This window comes from Elephantulus edwardii, unplaced genomic scaffold (genome assembly GCF_000299155.1).
Source record: "Elephantulus edwardii isolate Elephantulus edwardi_28Jun2011 unplaced genomic scaffold, EleEdw1.0 scaffold00489, whole genome shotgun sequence".
NCBI lineage: Eukaryota > Metazoa > Chordata > Mammalia > Macroscelidea > Macroscelididae > Elephantulus > Elephantulus edwardii.
The window spans coordinates 59,718-76,334 of NW_006400239.1; the positions used below are offsets into that span (position 1 = coordinate 59,718).

The 16,617-nt window shown below is 36.9% G+C and overlaps 1 protein-coding gene across 1 annotated transcript in view; it reads left to right on the forward strand.

The window, feature by feature from the left end:
• Positions 1-16,617, forward strand: part of WDR52 (WD repeat domain 52) — a 156,827-nt gene that overhangs the window by 42,526 nt on the left and 97,684 nt on the right. The window contains exons 9-14 of the mRNA XM_006902990.1: positions 2,395-2,550; positions 3,810-3,857; positions 5,121-5,220; positions 7,910-8,004; positions 9,586-9,795; positions 10,687-10,797. Coding sequence (XP_006903052.1) covers positions 2,395-2,550; positions 3,810-3,857; positions 5,121-5,220; positions 7,910-8,004; positions 9,586-9,795; positions 10,687-10,797 — 720 coding nt within the window. The remainder of the gene's footprint in view (positions 1-2,394; positions 2,551-3,809; positions 3,858-5,120; positions 5,221-7,909; positions 8,005-9,585; positions 9,796-10,686; positions 10,798-16,617) is intronic.

A 16,617-nucleotide genomic window follows, 5' to 3' on the forward strand; every position in this document is an offset into this window, starting at 1 on the left:
AAATGCCCCATGCCAGTCCATCTCATCTCTCCAATGCCTAATATGTCAATATTTATGCGTTCCATTTCTTTCTTAACAATTTCTAATTCTCCTCTGGCCCTATTTCAGTCTCTGGGAAGTTTCCCCCTATGTCTCTCTTACTCAGTCTGGAAAAACATGGCAGGATGAGTCATTGAAAGGATCCATTTGGATTTTGGCTTTCACAGAAGAGGTCTTTCTGAATCTCAGCTACCATGAGGTAAAACTGTATTCCACCTCCTGTTCTCGTTTCCCAGGAAAAATATCAGTCCTTACCTAAGATTAAAAAGAAATCACCCCAAATTAGTTTATTTTTACTTATGGCAGCTGTATGTGTCACAGAGCAAAGCCGCTCCATATGATATTCATAGCTGTAGTATTTATGGTCATGGACAGCCAGGCTTTTCATCTGTAATACTTCTGGCTTGATTCCAACTCCCAACCCTGGGGTTAGTAGTAAAGTGCAAGCCATGTGGGCTACCCTGGAACCTTTTACCTGAGATTGCAGAATCTCCTTTGGTATGAAGGAGAAGAACCATCATTTTCTAAAGGATACATCATCTGTATAGATTATCTCTGCTTAGAATGAAGGCAGTCTTTCACTCTTTTTAAAAAAAATAATAATTTTTTCCCACATTCGTTCATTGTTGCACATTTTCCTCCCTGCCCACCCCTCCCCCAAGTTCTCTTTTATCTTTGAAAAAAAGAAAAAAAATTCTTTCATTGTAATACAATCCCCCCACCTTCCAGTCTACTTTAGTATTCATCTCTTATTCTGGACTCTTTTTATGGAAATAATACCTAATCATATATTCCTTTTAAACAGTTCTCTCCCTCATCTGTTTCAATACAATGTATATCATTTATCCCCTCTCTTCTGTTTTATAACAGTGGTTTTGTGTAGTACTTGTCCTCTTGTGACTGGGATATTTCACTCAGCATAATGTCCTCCAGGGACTCAATTTGTATAATATTTCATGAGTTCCTTGTTTTTCAATGATGCATAGTGTTCCATTGTGTGAATATACCAAAGCTTCTCCATCCATTCATTTGTTGATGGGCACTTAGGTGGTTTCCAACTCTTTGCTATTGTGAACAAAGCAGCAATAAACATGGGTGTGCATATATCTGCTTGGGTGGCATTTCTGGTTTCTTTAGGTATATTTACAGTAGTGAAATTGCTGGGAAAAAAGGTATTTCTATTTCCAGCTTTTTGAGAAAGTGCCATACTGCCTTCTATAGTGGTTACACCATTGTACACTTCCACCAACTTTGATTATAAGGGTTCCAATTGCTCCACAAACTAGCCAACATTTGTTGCTTGCTGTTCTGTTGAATTTTGCTATTGTTGCTGAGGTGAGATGATATCTCATAGTTATTTTGATTTACATCTCTCTTAGAGCTAGGGATTTTAAGGAGTGCTTTGCTTATTTGGGGCCTCTCTCCATTCCAAATGAAATTGGAAATTGCTTTTCCATCTTATAGAAGAATGGAATTAAATACTTGGGAGTAAATCCAAGTAGAAACACAAAGGATCTATTCAAAGAAAATTACAAAATATTACTACTAGAAACAAAAAGAGACCTGGAGAAATGGAAGAATATACCTTGTTCTTGGGTAGGAAAGCTCAATATTGCAAAAATTACAATCCCAAAGGCAATCCACATGTTCAATGCAATCCCAATACAAATACCAATTCCATTCTTCAATGAGATGGAAGAAGTCTTCAACTGTTTAAGCAAGCAAGTCTATTCCCCCTTTTTTGAAGCCTTCTTGTATCATCATGAATTGGAATCAACACAATGACAACTCTTCCTGGTCCCAGTCTATATTAAATAGAGTTTACTATAGTGTCTTGCTGAACAACAGAATCATTTACTCCTCATGGCCAATTTATATGTTAAAAAATTTGACAGATATATTGATGTTTCCTTTGATCAAGTAAAAAGTCTAAAACAAAGCTATACTTTCTCATCACTCTCTATAAAAGAAAGAAAGAAAACTATTATGTTACTCTAAGAACAAAATCCCAGGTGTACACTTTTGACTGATGATCTGTTTGTATCTTGACCTAAATTAAACCCGCAGTCAAACTAGACTCACAGATCCCTCCATCAGGTTTCCAAGGCTGGAACTCTTTGGTGGAGAAGACTTCCCATCTTCCTCTCTCAGGCTGATGGACCCAAATCACCAATTCTTTGGTTAGAAGCCCAAATAGTGCATTTGGTGATGTACTAAAACACCACATCTCCTTAATTAATTTTCATGAAACAAGAAGAAATGAGTCTTAAAAATATGTAGGATTTTCTTTTTGGTTTAGCAAATAATATTCAGAAACTACTGCTTGATTAAGTGTACTTTTATTCATTTTACAAGATATGGGACTTTGAGACAATCGACACTGCTGATGCTATTGATGACTCTGGATTGGTAGAGATTGAGCCTATAAATGAGCTTCAAGTAGGCAAGCATGTCAGAATCTACTCTATGATAAAAATGGATGAAATTGGAAATAACTTTTGGTTAGCGCAGGTAAGTGAAATTCTTCTCTCTTGGCTCATTAAAGTTAATTGGGTTTAAAATGAAAATAGTGTAGTTCATTGTCAGTGGTAACCCTTTTTTACTAGTAAGTTACTACTACTGTAGATAATTAAGGAATAACTTCTTGAATTTTGGTATGTACTTGACTGATATGTTAACCAAAGAAAACCATCTTTATCATATTAAATGGATTATAAACATTTTAGGAAGCCCTGGTGATCTCATTGTAAGGCATTGCGCTGCGAACCCAAAGGCAAGCAGTTTGAATCCACCAGCTGCTCCTCAGGAGAAAGATGAGTGGTCTCCTATGTGGTTTACAGCCTCTGACAACCTGCTGGAGGATAACCTGTGAGTCAGTATGGACTAAACCGTGTTCTGACTCTGTGGTACATAACAACAGCATAAGCATCATGAGATCCTTTTATTTATTGTAGTGTTATGTTACAAGATGTAGCGAAGTTACTTTTATTAAAATGTGATCACACTTTACAGTCATATATAAGCTTTGGTATCACCCTTTTTGCCCTTACTAAAATTAAATCATGAAAATTTTTAGTTTTGTAGTATTTTTAATTTGTTAAAAGTTCAAAATTATAAAGCAAAATATTATTAACTATATCAGAGGAGATTGAAACTGTCAACAGTTTCATATTGCTTGGAACCACAATTAATACCCTTAGTCGCAGCAGTTATGGAATAAGGAGACACATTACACTGGGAAAATCTGCAGTTAGAGAACTCTCTAAAATATTGAGGAGTAATGGTGTCAAGTTAGAGGACTGCAGTGTGTCTAATTTAGGCCATAGTCTTTCTGATAACTTGGTATGCATCTGAGAGCTGGACAATGAATAAAAATGACAGAAGAGTTGATGCCTTTGAGCGGTGATGTAGGAGAAGAGCACTGAATATCCCATGGATGGCCAGAAGAACAAAGAGATAAGTCTTGGAGAGGGTCCAGCTGGAGTGCTCTTTGGAAGCAAGAATGATGAGGCTTCGTCTCACGTTCTTTGGACATGTTGCTAGGAGATGCTATTCCTTAGAGAGGGACATGATGCTGGAAAGGGTAGAGGGTCATTGAAGGAGAAGACCCTCAACCTGGTGGAATGACATGGTGACTGCCACAATGGGCTCTTGTGTGTCAGGAAGTGTGAGGATGGTACAGGATAGAATAGGGTTCAGATGTTTTGTTCACAGGGTCTCTACGATTTTACTCGATGACACCTAACAGCAACACAATTTAATTTTTTTAGGATTCCAGTGGAGCCATATGGAAGCTTGACCTTAGTTTTTCAAATATTGTAAGTTGACTATTTTTCCCCCTTTCCCCTGACTTTCAGAGTAAAAAACCTTTGTTGTTATTTTTAAAAAGTATTACTATTTTATATTGATTTGCCTACAAAATTCATATGCATTGTGTTTCATTCATATACATTGTGTTTCACATGTTCCTTCATTCACATTGCATTTCATATGACCATTCCCATATGCTGTTTTATAAAATTAATCACCATTGGTCTATGCCCATTATTACCTTGTCTTTTCACAGCCGCACTGGATCTTTCCTCATTCCTTCACCTCCCTCTCCAACAACCAAATTTTGCGATCCCATGATTCCCCTGTCCCTGCTGCTGCTTCTTCTTCCTCCCCCTTTGGACTTTTACATACATCTCACTAGTTATTCTTCTATTTTTACAATACTGATCTTATGTGGTACTTGTCCTTATAAGACTGAGTTAGTTCACTCAACATAATGCTCCCTAGTTTCTCCCATGTAATATCCATTCCATAGACAAAATAGGATGCAGCACTCAGGAGCAACAACTTTGAAAAAATACTATACATGTTATTCTTCTTTAAATGCTTTTTATGTTCTCTATATTTGATTTTTGTTCCTATGAAAAGTTTGTTCAACACAACACTTTTTAGAATTCTCTTACTGTGTTGTCTTTCCATTAATCCAGCTTATCCATTTTTACTCCCCTTTTCCTCCTTTCTTATCCTTACCAAACCTCGGGGATTGCTTCTATTTGTGTATAAATGTTTCTTTAGCTTTTTATGATAGTTGCCTTGTACCATACTTGTCCTTTTGTGGCTAGCTGATGTCTTTTAGTATAATTTATTATCCCTACTTCTACACGTGTGTCCCAAAGATATACAGTCTGAGACACAAACTAACATGGATAACTATTTGATTAGTAGGCAGGGCAGTTGCCATCATCTTGTTTTGGAGACAAAGACATGGAAACTAGAATTTCCAATGACTTGTGCAAAGTTATAGCCATTGAGTGTAAAAGGAGGATTTCATTGGATTCTCCTAATTCCACAGTCCAAGACTCTTCCTAACCTGTGATTCCCTTTCCCCATCATGCCCCCAACTCCTCACTCCCTCTTCACCAAATGCTGTATATTCAATCTGTCAAAGAGTCAATTCTAACTTGAAAGCAATGAGCTTCTGAGAGTTTCACAGATCCTTTATAAGGTTCTATTTGCATTTCATTAAGCTTGACCTTAATTCTATATTAATTTTCTCTGTGATTGAGCAGGCATATCTTTTTTTTAAGACCCAGGATCCAGAATGCCTCTTCTCCTTCCACTCTGGACCAATTCAAGCCTTGGCTCTCTCTCCTCTTACTTATCTCATGGCCACTACTTCTTTGGACTGTAAGTAAGAACTTGCTTTTTTACTTTGTGTACAATGCATTTTTAGTATGTGTTTGATTAAAAACTTTGGATAATTTTTTTCCCTCAAAAGGGATGCCTTTTGCTGCAAGTGAGGTAAGTTCTTCACAAGGGAGAGTACAAAATGTGAGAGCATTCAGCAAAGTAGCAGGATACAAGATCAACTTACAAAAATCAATTGGATTTCTCTACAGTGACAAAGACAGGACAGAACTGTAGTTAAGAAAAACAATACCCTTCACAATTGCTAATCACAGGATTAAATACTTGGGAGTAAATCTAACCAGAAGCACAAAGGATCTTTTCAAAGAAAATTAGAAAACATTACTACAAGAAACAAAAAGAGACCTGGAGTAGTGGAAGAATATTCCTTGCTCATGGATAGGAAGACTCAATATTGTGAAAATGACAATACTACCAAACACAATATATATGTTCAATGAAATCCCAATACAAATACCAATTTCATTCTTCAACGAGATGGAAAAGGCTATCTCAAATTACATTTGCAATGGAAAGAGGCCCGAATAAGCAAAGCTCTCCTTAAAAAGAGAAACAAGGTAGGAGGCATCTCACTCCCTGATTTCAAATCCTACTACACTGCCGTGGTGCTCAAAACAGTGTGGTACTGGTACAATAACAGATACATAGGTCAATGGAATAGAATTGAGAATTCAGAAATCAGCCCATCTACCTATGGTCAACTGATTTTTGACAAGAGATGAAATCATTTAAGTGGGGAAACGACAACCTTTTAAACAAATGGTGCTGGCAAAATTGGAAAACTATCTGCAGAAAACTCAAGCAAGATCCACACCTCACTCAATACACAAAAACCAATTCAAAGTGGATTATGGACCTAGGACTAAAACCAAGGACTATAAATTTCATTAAAGAAAAGCTTGGAAGAACCCTAGAAGTCCTAATCCACAAAATAAACAGTGTTCCAAACATCCGGAAAAATCTACAATCAGGAGAGGATAAAATAGATGAATGGGACCTTCTAAGAATCAATTTCCTATGCACATCCAAAAACTCCAACAGGTAAAAAGGGAAGCCACAGATTGGGAAAAAATATTTGGTAATGACATGCCTCACAAGGGACTTATATCTAGAATTTATGAAATACTCGAGCACCACAACAAGATAAAGGTAAACAACCCAATTGAAAAATGGGCACAGGATATGAACAAACACTTCACCAAAGAAGACATTCAGATGGCTAACAGGTACATGAAGAAATGTTCAAAATCCCTAGCTCTAAGAGAGATGCAAATCAAAACAACTATGAGATATCATCTCACCCCTGTCAGAATAGCAAAATTTAACAGAACAGGAAGCAACAAATGCTGGCAAGGTTGTGGAGAAACTGGAGCCCTTATTCACTGTTGGTGGGAGTGTAAAATGGTGGAACCACTATGGAAGGCTTTATGGTGTTTTCTCAAAAAGTTGCAAGTAGAAATACCATTTGACCCAGAAATTCCACTACTGGGAATATACCCTAAAGAAACCAAAACTGCCACCCAAACAGATACATGAACACCTATGTTTATTTCGGCTTTGTTCACAATAGCAAAGAGTTGGAAAAATCCGAATGCCCATCAACAAAGGAATGGATAGAGAAGCTGTGGTATATTCACACAATGGAATACTATGTGACATTAAAAAACAAGGAACTCATGAAATATTACACAAAATGGATGACCTTGGAGGACACTATGCTGAGTGAAATATTTCAGTCACAAAAAGACAAATACGGCATAATGCCACTGTTATAAAAAAGGACTGACATAGAGGTTGAGGGGAGACTGAGAAAGATGAATACTGCAATGAAACATATGAGGGAGAGAACTGTTTAAAAGGGGTATATTATTAGATATTATTGTTATACAGGAGTCCAGGACGAGGTTAGCATAGTAGAGTGGACTTGGAGGGAGGGATTGAATAACAATGAAAGAATTTTTTCTTTTACTTTTCAAAAATAAAAGCAAACTAGGGAGGGGGTGCAGGGAGAAAAGTGCAACAATGAATGAATGGAAATCTAAAGTCTCTGTAAACTTTCATTAAAATAAATTGAAACTAAAAAAAAGTGTGAGAGGCTAAAATAAGGATACAGGTGGTATGCTGTTCATGAAAATGGTGTGTGTTTGGTGTTATTATCACATGTACTATAACTTCCTCTTTCCTAACTTCCTTCTTGACTTCTGGCAGATGTATGTGGGTGGAACCAGGTGAGATGGATTCACCAACTGCCATCAGCTATTTTTCTTTTTAGTTTTCATTTTCATGAATTACCAAATAGAGAATTTTGACCAAAGAACAATTATTGAATTATCAGTCGATTTAGCTACTTACAAAAATTTCTTGTCGTAAGATTCAAAGTATAAAGTGAACCAAGCCACTTTATTATTTATTTACTTGAGTATAAGTTAACAAATCATACTTTTTTGTTCAATTATTCATACACTTTTTTCCATAATGTTAATTGATATTGATTAATTGTAATGTATGATCAATCCCTTATTGTATGTTGCCTTTCCTTTTACCCAAATTATTTATTTATTCCGTTTTAGTCTTTCTTCTTCCCTTCAAATACCTGATAACCGTAGCCAAGGTTGTTTTCAAAGCTATTTTGTGTGTAATACATATCTTTAAAAACCATCTTTTATAGGTACTATTCGAATCTATGATTTTGCTAGCAAAATTCCTCTGACTCAGATAAAATTCAAACAAGGAGGTACTGCCCTCATTTGGACACCACAACTGGTAAGCTTACTGTGCTGGTTTACTTCTACCCGAATTTTTTGATAAGAGTGGTATATCAGTGCTATGTTCTATGTTCTAAGTTTTAAAGGTGGGAAAAATAATTAAGTTACTTTGTTTCACTTAGTGTGATAGAAATACCATGACCTCATAATTGTTGAAGGATTGGGCCAGTTTTAATGAAAGTTCTGCTTTTATCCTTCAACAAACATAGTTTTTGTTATGTGCTGTTGCATTTAGTATGACTTATAGTGACCCTATGAACAACAGATCTGAACCCTGGCCTTGGCCTAGCCTTTGCCATTCTCATCATCTCTGACCCATGTGCACCCATTGCTGCAGTCATTATGTCAATCCTTCTCCTGAGGGTCTTCTTCTTCTTCACCCACCCTCCAGATTTCCAAGCATGATGTCCCTTTCCAAGGAATAGCCCCTCCTAGCAATATTCCCAAAGTATGTTAGATGAAACTTCACCATCTTTGTCTCCAAGGAGCATTCTGGCCACATGTCTCTTAGTTCTTTTGGCAGTGCTTTCAGACATCTGAGTAACGAAGGAGAGGAAGATCAAGTGGATTGACACAATGACTGCTGCAATGGGCTTTTGTGTGTCAGGAAATATGAGGGTGGAACAAGATAGAACAGGGTTCAGATCTTTTGTTCATAGGATCGCTTTGAGTTGTATTCGACTTGACAGTACCTAATGACAATAACAGCAACTGAGTTATGATTATATGGAAGTTTTGCTAGAATTGGAGTGCTCTTTTGCCATGCTTCCTAGCCTTTCTGAAAGACTCCACATTATTCTTGTGGTATCAGGTCCCCTGCATAGCCCTCCTTGGTCCCAAAATCATGCAAATAGGTAGACCTTTCCTGGTGATTGCTTTTTTCCAGGACCAAGTGCAATACTCTCTTGTAGCACTTTTCAGAGTACTAAGGTTATTTGTTTTATTACTACTCTTTCCTATTATACTATTTCTTCATCATGGTAGCAACTATGTTGTATTCTTTGAAATTCCCAAGTCTAGACCAGTACACGTACATTTTAAACATTTAGCAAATGTTCCAAAGCCCAGGCTTTTCAAGAAACTATTTTAGGTCAAGGGTCTTTGTTTCTGGAATATCCTGACAGCAAATCCCAGTGGAAGTTTTTGGGGAAGGGAATTTACCTGGGTGAGATGGAAGAATGCACTTTTCCTATTCCCCAGAATCTCCTGACTTCTTGGACTCTGGGATGTTCAGTTGACTCTGCAGGATATCTAGACACTTAACCTTCTCCTGAATGCTTTCCACTCTGGCAGATTTAATGGCTCTGATAGCGTAGATCATTATCTCCTCTATGTTACAGACTGTATGTCATTTCCATGTTGAAATCTTGAGGGTACGTCAGCAGACCTCATTGACACGATAAGCCCAGCAGTGATACATAACTGTACTCGAATAACTGGACCTGGATGTGGTATCAAGAATTATTAGGGCAACCAATGCTAGGTTCCTTAAGTCTCAATACAATACAGAATTATCTCTTGTGTAGTACAGTACTTCATTAGCAAATTTTAAGTACCTTGCTTTTAATTTTTATCCAAGGTAAACTATACTGGATCACAGATTGTTGCTGGATTTGAAGATGGAGTCGTTCGGATTCTTGAACTTTATGATCCAAAAGAGCTTTCAGTTTTTGCAGGACGGAAGAAAATTTGGGATGCAGAGATTCAGTTGAAGTATGTTTTCAAACCTCATAATTCTCGTGTCACTGCTTTAGCTTATGACCGTGATGGAGAAATTCTAGCTACAGGAGTAAGTAGTATATTTTCTTGTTTCCTATTACAATGTAATGGTTTGTTTTGCCTTCCAGGCTCTATAGCAGTCATACTTTATTCTTTCTGGTTTTTTTTATGATACTAGTTTATTTCCAAAATTCAAATACATTGTTTTTCAGACCGGATCCTTCCAATTTCTTTCACACATCCCCATCAAATTTTTCAACCCCATGTTACACGTTTTTTAAAAAAAATATGGTTATATTTTTCTTTTTTTACATTCCTATTATTTCAGTGTGGCCAGTGCATTATGTTTGAAAATGTGTTTACAAATTCTAAAATAAATAGAAAATTTTAAGAATCGTGATTTACAATCAGTTCAGTAATGTTTTGAAAGCACAGGATGTGTTCCTCAATCAAATTGCCATACATTTAGAGAATGACTACATAAATTCTCCATGGTGTTAATAGGAGAATATATGTATTATGGCTTTTGATTTATGAAATTATTGTATTACAATACAATGATCATATTTTCAGAGCCGTAAACTGGTAACAAAAGCATTGTCTGGTGTTCTTATGGGGAATATGCAGCAAATACTTAGAATAACGATTCTCCAGGAATGCTCTATAATATATGATCCCTATATGTAAAGTATAGGGAGCTCTGGTGACCTAGAGGCAAAAAGCTGTGCTGCAATTGCAAAGGCTTGCAGTTCGAGACCACCAGCTACTCCTTCCGTGCCATTAATTACCTCTGAAAACCCACTGGAGGGTTAGTTGTGGGTCGGTTCTGACTCTACAGTACACAACAACAACAGGTAAAGTATATAGCGGCTATATGTTATATGCCTTTATACACACCTTTTTTGCTCAGTGGAATAGATTTCTAGTATATACATTGGTGGATGTGTCTCTCTTCTTTTAGAGTAGAGATCACACTGTCTTCTTCTTTGAAGTGGAAAAGGATTATAAACCAATAGGTTATATTACTGCCCCCGGACCTGTTTGCCAGCTAATGTGGTCTACAGTGTCTCATGTAAGTCATGATCATTTGTCTTTATGCTTAAATCTCAGCCACTACATAATGAAGTAATCTGATAGAGAGTAGCAGTTGGATTGATTAGCCTGCCACTGGTGCCTGCAGCTGGAGTTGTAGGATGCAGTGACCGAAAGCAATTTTGAATAATATCAGCAGCATGTAGATAGTCAATTAAACAGCGTCAACTTCTAAATTTTTTTGTACCCTTGTCTCTGGTTCAGCTCATCCACATTATCACAAGTAGCCACTGGGTGGTATCATCCCTTCTAAGAATTGAAACTTAAAAAGAAATTATTTAAATATCTACCATGTTAGTATGACTATTCCTACTTTAATTGTTTTCTTATATAATGGGGATCTTTTCTTTATTCTCTATTTCATTGCCTTCTCTAACTCACTATTTTATTCTTTTTATTTTTTAAACTTTATTTTATTACCTTTTGTGTGTACCATCAAATCAAATCTGACTGGTATAAGAGTAGATTGTTCCTCTTTCTCCAGCAGAGCAGCTGGTAGATTGGAACCACTTAGCTCTGGGATTGCAGTGCAGCTTCTTGCCACTAGGCCACCAGAGCTGCCTTTATTTTATTCTTTTATTCCTTTCTATTCATATTCATATTCATATTCATATTCATATTCATATTCATATTCTTCCAATGTTCTCATATCCTTGTCATACTAATCTGTCAGTAATCCATATTTGAAAGCATCTAATTGATCTGCATTTCTCTAACAGTGATCAATCAAGAGTTTCTGGAATAAGCCATACACTAGAGAAGATGGACTCTCATAATTTAGTGATTCAACGGTTTTAGCATTGTCTTTATCATGGGTTAGCATCCTATCAGTATAGACATTCCTCTTCTCAACTGTCTTTTGTACCTACAATGGCCATTTCAAAGCATTCCCTATTTTTAGAGCTTCACAAATCCACTTCTACTGTCATCCTCAAGAATGACTTACTTTGTAGAAAAACTAAGGCAGAACTCAGATAAGAACTCCTTCAACTTCTTACTAACCAGCATAAAGTTCTATCATAGTAACAGAAAAACTGTCCCCTTTTCTGCTTAAGAAAAATTGTGCTTCTTATACTTTGGATATCAATTGGATATTTGAATCTATCCCACCTGAATTTAAAAATCTTAAGAATATATTTGATACAATGAACACCAGTGATCAAAGGCCAAATAAGTTATAGGATGACATCAAGAATATCATCCATGAAGAGATCAAAAGGTTATTATTACAAATATATTGGAGAGATTAAACTCAAAATATGTATCAGAAGAGACTGAAAATTGCATGAGAGCATCAAGAAGCCAAAACAAAGGGAAGAGATGCAGAAGTAAAAGAGCTTAACTGAAGATTTCAAAGGGCAGGTTGTGAAAACAAACTGAAGTATTACAGTAAAATGTGCAAGAGCTGGAGACAGAGCATAAAAAAAAGAACTCAGTATTTCTCAAACTGAAAGAACTAAAGAACAAATTCAAGCCTCAAGTTGCAATGCTAAGAGGTGCTATGGGAAAAATCTTGAACGATTCAGGAAGTATCAAGAGAACATGGAGGGAATACACAGAGTCACTGTACCAAAAAGAATTGGTCTGCACTGAAATATTTTAGGAAGTACCATATGATTAAGAGCCAATGGCAATGAAGGAAGAAGTTCAAGTCACACTGTAGAAATTGGCAAAAAATGAGACCTTAAAATCCATGGGATCCCAATTGGCATACTTGACAGTTAATGCCAGAATATTTAGAGGCCAGACACCTGATCAACTGACTGAAAGAGATCCATATTTGTTCCTATTCTTAAGAAAGGTGATTTAAAAGAATATGGAAGTTATTGAACAATAATATTAATATAATGTGCAAGAAAAATATTGCTGGAGAGCATCCTAAAATGGCTAGAATAGGACATTGACAGAGCACTGCCAAAAGTTCAAGCTGGGTTTAAAAGAGATTGTGGCACCAGGGTATCATTGTAGATGTCAGCTGGATCTTGGCTGAAAGCAGAGAATATAAAAAGAATGTCTGTTTGTGTTTTATTGACTATGAAAAGAAATTTTATTATGTGGATCATAATAAATTATGGCTAACATTGGAAAGAATGGGAATCACTGAACATTTAATTATGCTCATGTAAAACCTATGTCTAGACCAAGAAGCTGTTGTCTGAAGAGAGCAAGGAATCACCGTATGGGTTAAAATTAAGAAAGGTGTGCAGAAGGGTTGTATCTTTTTTCTATAATTAATCAGTCTATTTACAAATTATTTGAGAAACTGGACTCTATGAAGAAGAATATGGTATCAGAATCTGAGGAAGACTCATCAACTACCAGAGATATGCGGGTAACACAACCTTACTTGCTGAAAGTGAGGAGGACTTGAAGTTCTTGGTGCAGAAAATAAAAAACTACAGCCTTCAATATAGATTATGTCTCAAAATCAAGAAAACAAAAGTTCTCACCACTGGGACAATAGGCAACATTATGATAGATGGGGAAAATATTGAAATTGTCAATTATTTAATCTTATTTGGATCCGTAATAAACATCATTCAGATGAGCAGTCAGGAGATCAAGAGATGTATTGTTGTTGTTGTTGTTAAGTGCCGTCAAGTCACAGGTGACTCATAGCGACCCTATGAAGGAGAGTCCTCGATGCTTGGGTGCCTTTCATCCTCTCTCCAGGTTCATAGGGTTTCCAGAGGCAAGCTGTTATGGAAGTGGATGCCACTCCTCCTTCCAAAAGAGATGTATTACATTGGGGAAATCTTCAGTCAGGAACCTCTCCAAATTACTGAGGAGCAATGATTTTAGGTTGAAGACTAAGGTGCACCTGGTTCAGGCCATCGACTTTTCAATCACTTGCTATACATCTGAGAACTGGACAATGAATAAGGATGGCAGAAGAATTAATGTCCTTGAGCAGTGGTGTTAGGGAAGAGTACTGAATATCCCATGAATTGCCAAAGGAACAAACAGCATGTTGTTAGAAGAGCTTATTCCTTGGAGAAAGATATCATACCCTTTCCAAGGAGGTGGAAAGTTGATGAAAAAGAAGAGACCCCAGTGAGATAGACTGATGCAAAGATGGCAGCGGTGGGCTCAAGTATGTCAGAAATTAAGAGGTAGCACAGTTTATAGGACAGGGTCCAGACCTGTCATTCATAGAGTCACTATGAGTTATAACTCAACTCCACGATACCTAACAATAACAAATCCTTTGGATTTCACTCTCTCCTATTGTTGTTGTTGTTGTTGTGTACCATAGAGTCAGAGCTGACCCATAGCTGACCCCCCGGTGCGTTTTCAGAGGCAGTTGCCAGTCCTTCTCCCATGGAGCAGCTGCTGGCTTCAAACTGCACACCTTTGGGATTGCAGCACAGCTTCTTGCCACTAGACCACCAGCCTGCTTTCAAAAAAGATTTTAAACTTTTTTCCTATCATATAAAGATAACATTTGCTTACCAAATTATTTTTATTGATATTTAATTATATTAAACTTTCTCCATTTACAAAGAAAGCCCCTGCTTTCCTTGGCCCCTCATGCTCTTTCTCCTCTGCTGACACTCAGAGTTGACTTTCCTCACAAGTTCATTTTCTTATATCTTATTCCCTCCTTTTTATGTGTTATTATCTAATATCTAGTTTTTCAAAATGATCTCAGAATATGTTTCCTCAGAACCAGTCATACTAATTTAATAGTTTTACTTTTTTAAAATTCTTTCATTTTTAGTTCTTATATTCTTGACTTTGTCGTCACATTTGACCCTGTTGACGCTTCCTTCCTCTTTGAAACATCTCCCTGGACTTCTGTGGCATTATGCTCTTCTGATTCCTTGTTGTACATCTTGCCAATCCTCCTTAGGCTCCTTCACCTCCTTACTTGTTAAGATTTCCTGAGGCTCTGCCACAATTTATTCTTTCACTTGATACTCTTGCCAACAACTTTCTTTAACCTCAAATCTGTGTAAATAGTCCAGACTTCTCTAACTCTGTATCTATGTATTTGAATTCCTAATTGACATTGATACTTAGAGAGCTCAAAGATAACGTAAATGCAATATGTTCAAACAAATTTCTGGTCAGCCTGTCCAAATCTACTTACTCTCCTCATCTTAGTAAATAGAAATAAAAGTTATACATCTACTCCATATCTGAGAACTAGTATTCTTATCTCCATCTTCCTTCATATCCTCAAATTCAAGAGATCTTTTTTATTGTTCCCTCCTAAGTTGCCTTCCCACTCCCCATCCCTCACCCATTCTTGCTCTCTCCAATTTATTCTCTACTGTGTGGCTCATCTTTTTCTTTTTTTTTTTTTTCAAATGTGAAGAAAGTGATTCTTTCTCATTGCTTTTAGCTCCTCAGAGCTTTCTATTGTCCCTAGTTAATGGTGACAGTCTTTCACTGTGCCTGCAGGCTACTGCATGACTATTCACCTTTTCTTTCAGTATTTTAACTTCTTTCTTATCTATCCCTCTCCTACATTCACACACTATTCTCTGTGCTCCAAACACATATGCTTTCTTCTTGTTTTTCTAGTACACAGCTTCTTCCTACATATGACATTAGCACATGTGACTTATTAAAGAAAATGTTTTTCAGTCTGTCCCCTAGGCTGTCCTATAGCCATCCCCAACTTAATCTTCTGTTTAGAGTTTAGATAACATTTTCTCAGGAAGTCTTGCTCTCATGAAACCACTGTAGCACTGTCACATTTATGATTTACATTTATTAGTAGATTTCATACGTTGTTAAATGGTGGGCCGCAAGCTACTTATTTTTCTAATTAAATTAATTTTGTCCCTAGCACTTTAACAAAATGCTGAATATATGTTGTTGTTGTTGTTGTTGTTATGTGCCATGGAGTCAGAATCTACTCATAGCTGACCCTCAAGTGGGTTTTCAGAGACTGTAAATTGCCTGGTAGGAGACTGCCCATCTTTTTCTTGAGGAACCTTCCTGGGATTCAAATCATGTCCTTCTAGGGTGGCAAGGCAATTTCTTACCTCTCAGACATCAGTGCTTCCTATAGAATGCAGTAACTGAGGGAATGAATGAATGAATGTTTTGAACAATGTATTATGAGAAATACAGATGAGCTTTCCCAGACATTAAATATATGGTTTTAGAACACAAGAGACAGATCTGGACTGCAGAGATTAATTTGAAATCTAGTTGCATGTACGTGATGCTAAAACTTTAGCTGTCTAGAGATTTATCTGGACTCAATGAAGCTTACATTTTCTAGAAGGAATTATGGTGGCATAATCTGTAGAGAGGTTGCTCTGCTCACATAAAATCCTATGTCTTTTTGGTGGAGTAAATCCACCAGCTACTCTGTGGAAGAGAGATGGGCAGTCTCATCTGTGTGTGTGTTAGTCTCTGAAACTCAGCAGAGGATCAGCTCTGGACTGGTTCTGACTGTATGACAATGAGACTGTGTGTGTGTGTGTGTGTGTGTGTGTGTTTATGAAGAGAAGAGGACAAACATTTTGAAATGTCTACTGCGGAAAAAACCGCTGGAGAAGCTCAATTTCAGCTGTGAAAACTAGGCCAGGAGCTGATTGTGGAACAGACCACCAACTACTCATATACAGGTTCAAGCTGAAGCTGAGGAAAATTAAGCTGAATCCACAGGAGCCAAAATATGACTTTGATTTCATCCCACCTGAATTTCAGAATCATCTCTGGAACAGATTTGAGGCCTTGAACACTAATGAGCGAAGACCAGATGAGTTGTGGGAGGATATCAAATGTATCATCCAGGAAGAGTGCAAATGGTCATTACAAAGACAGAAGAGGAAGAAAA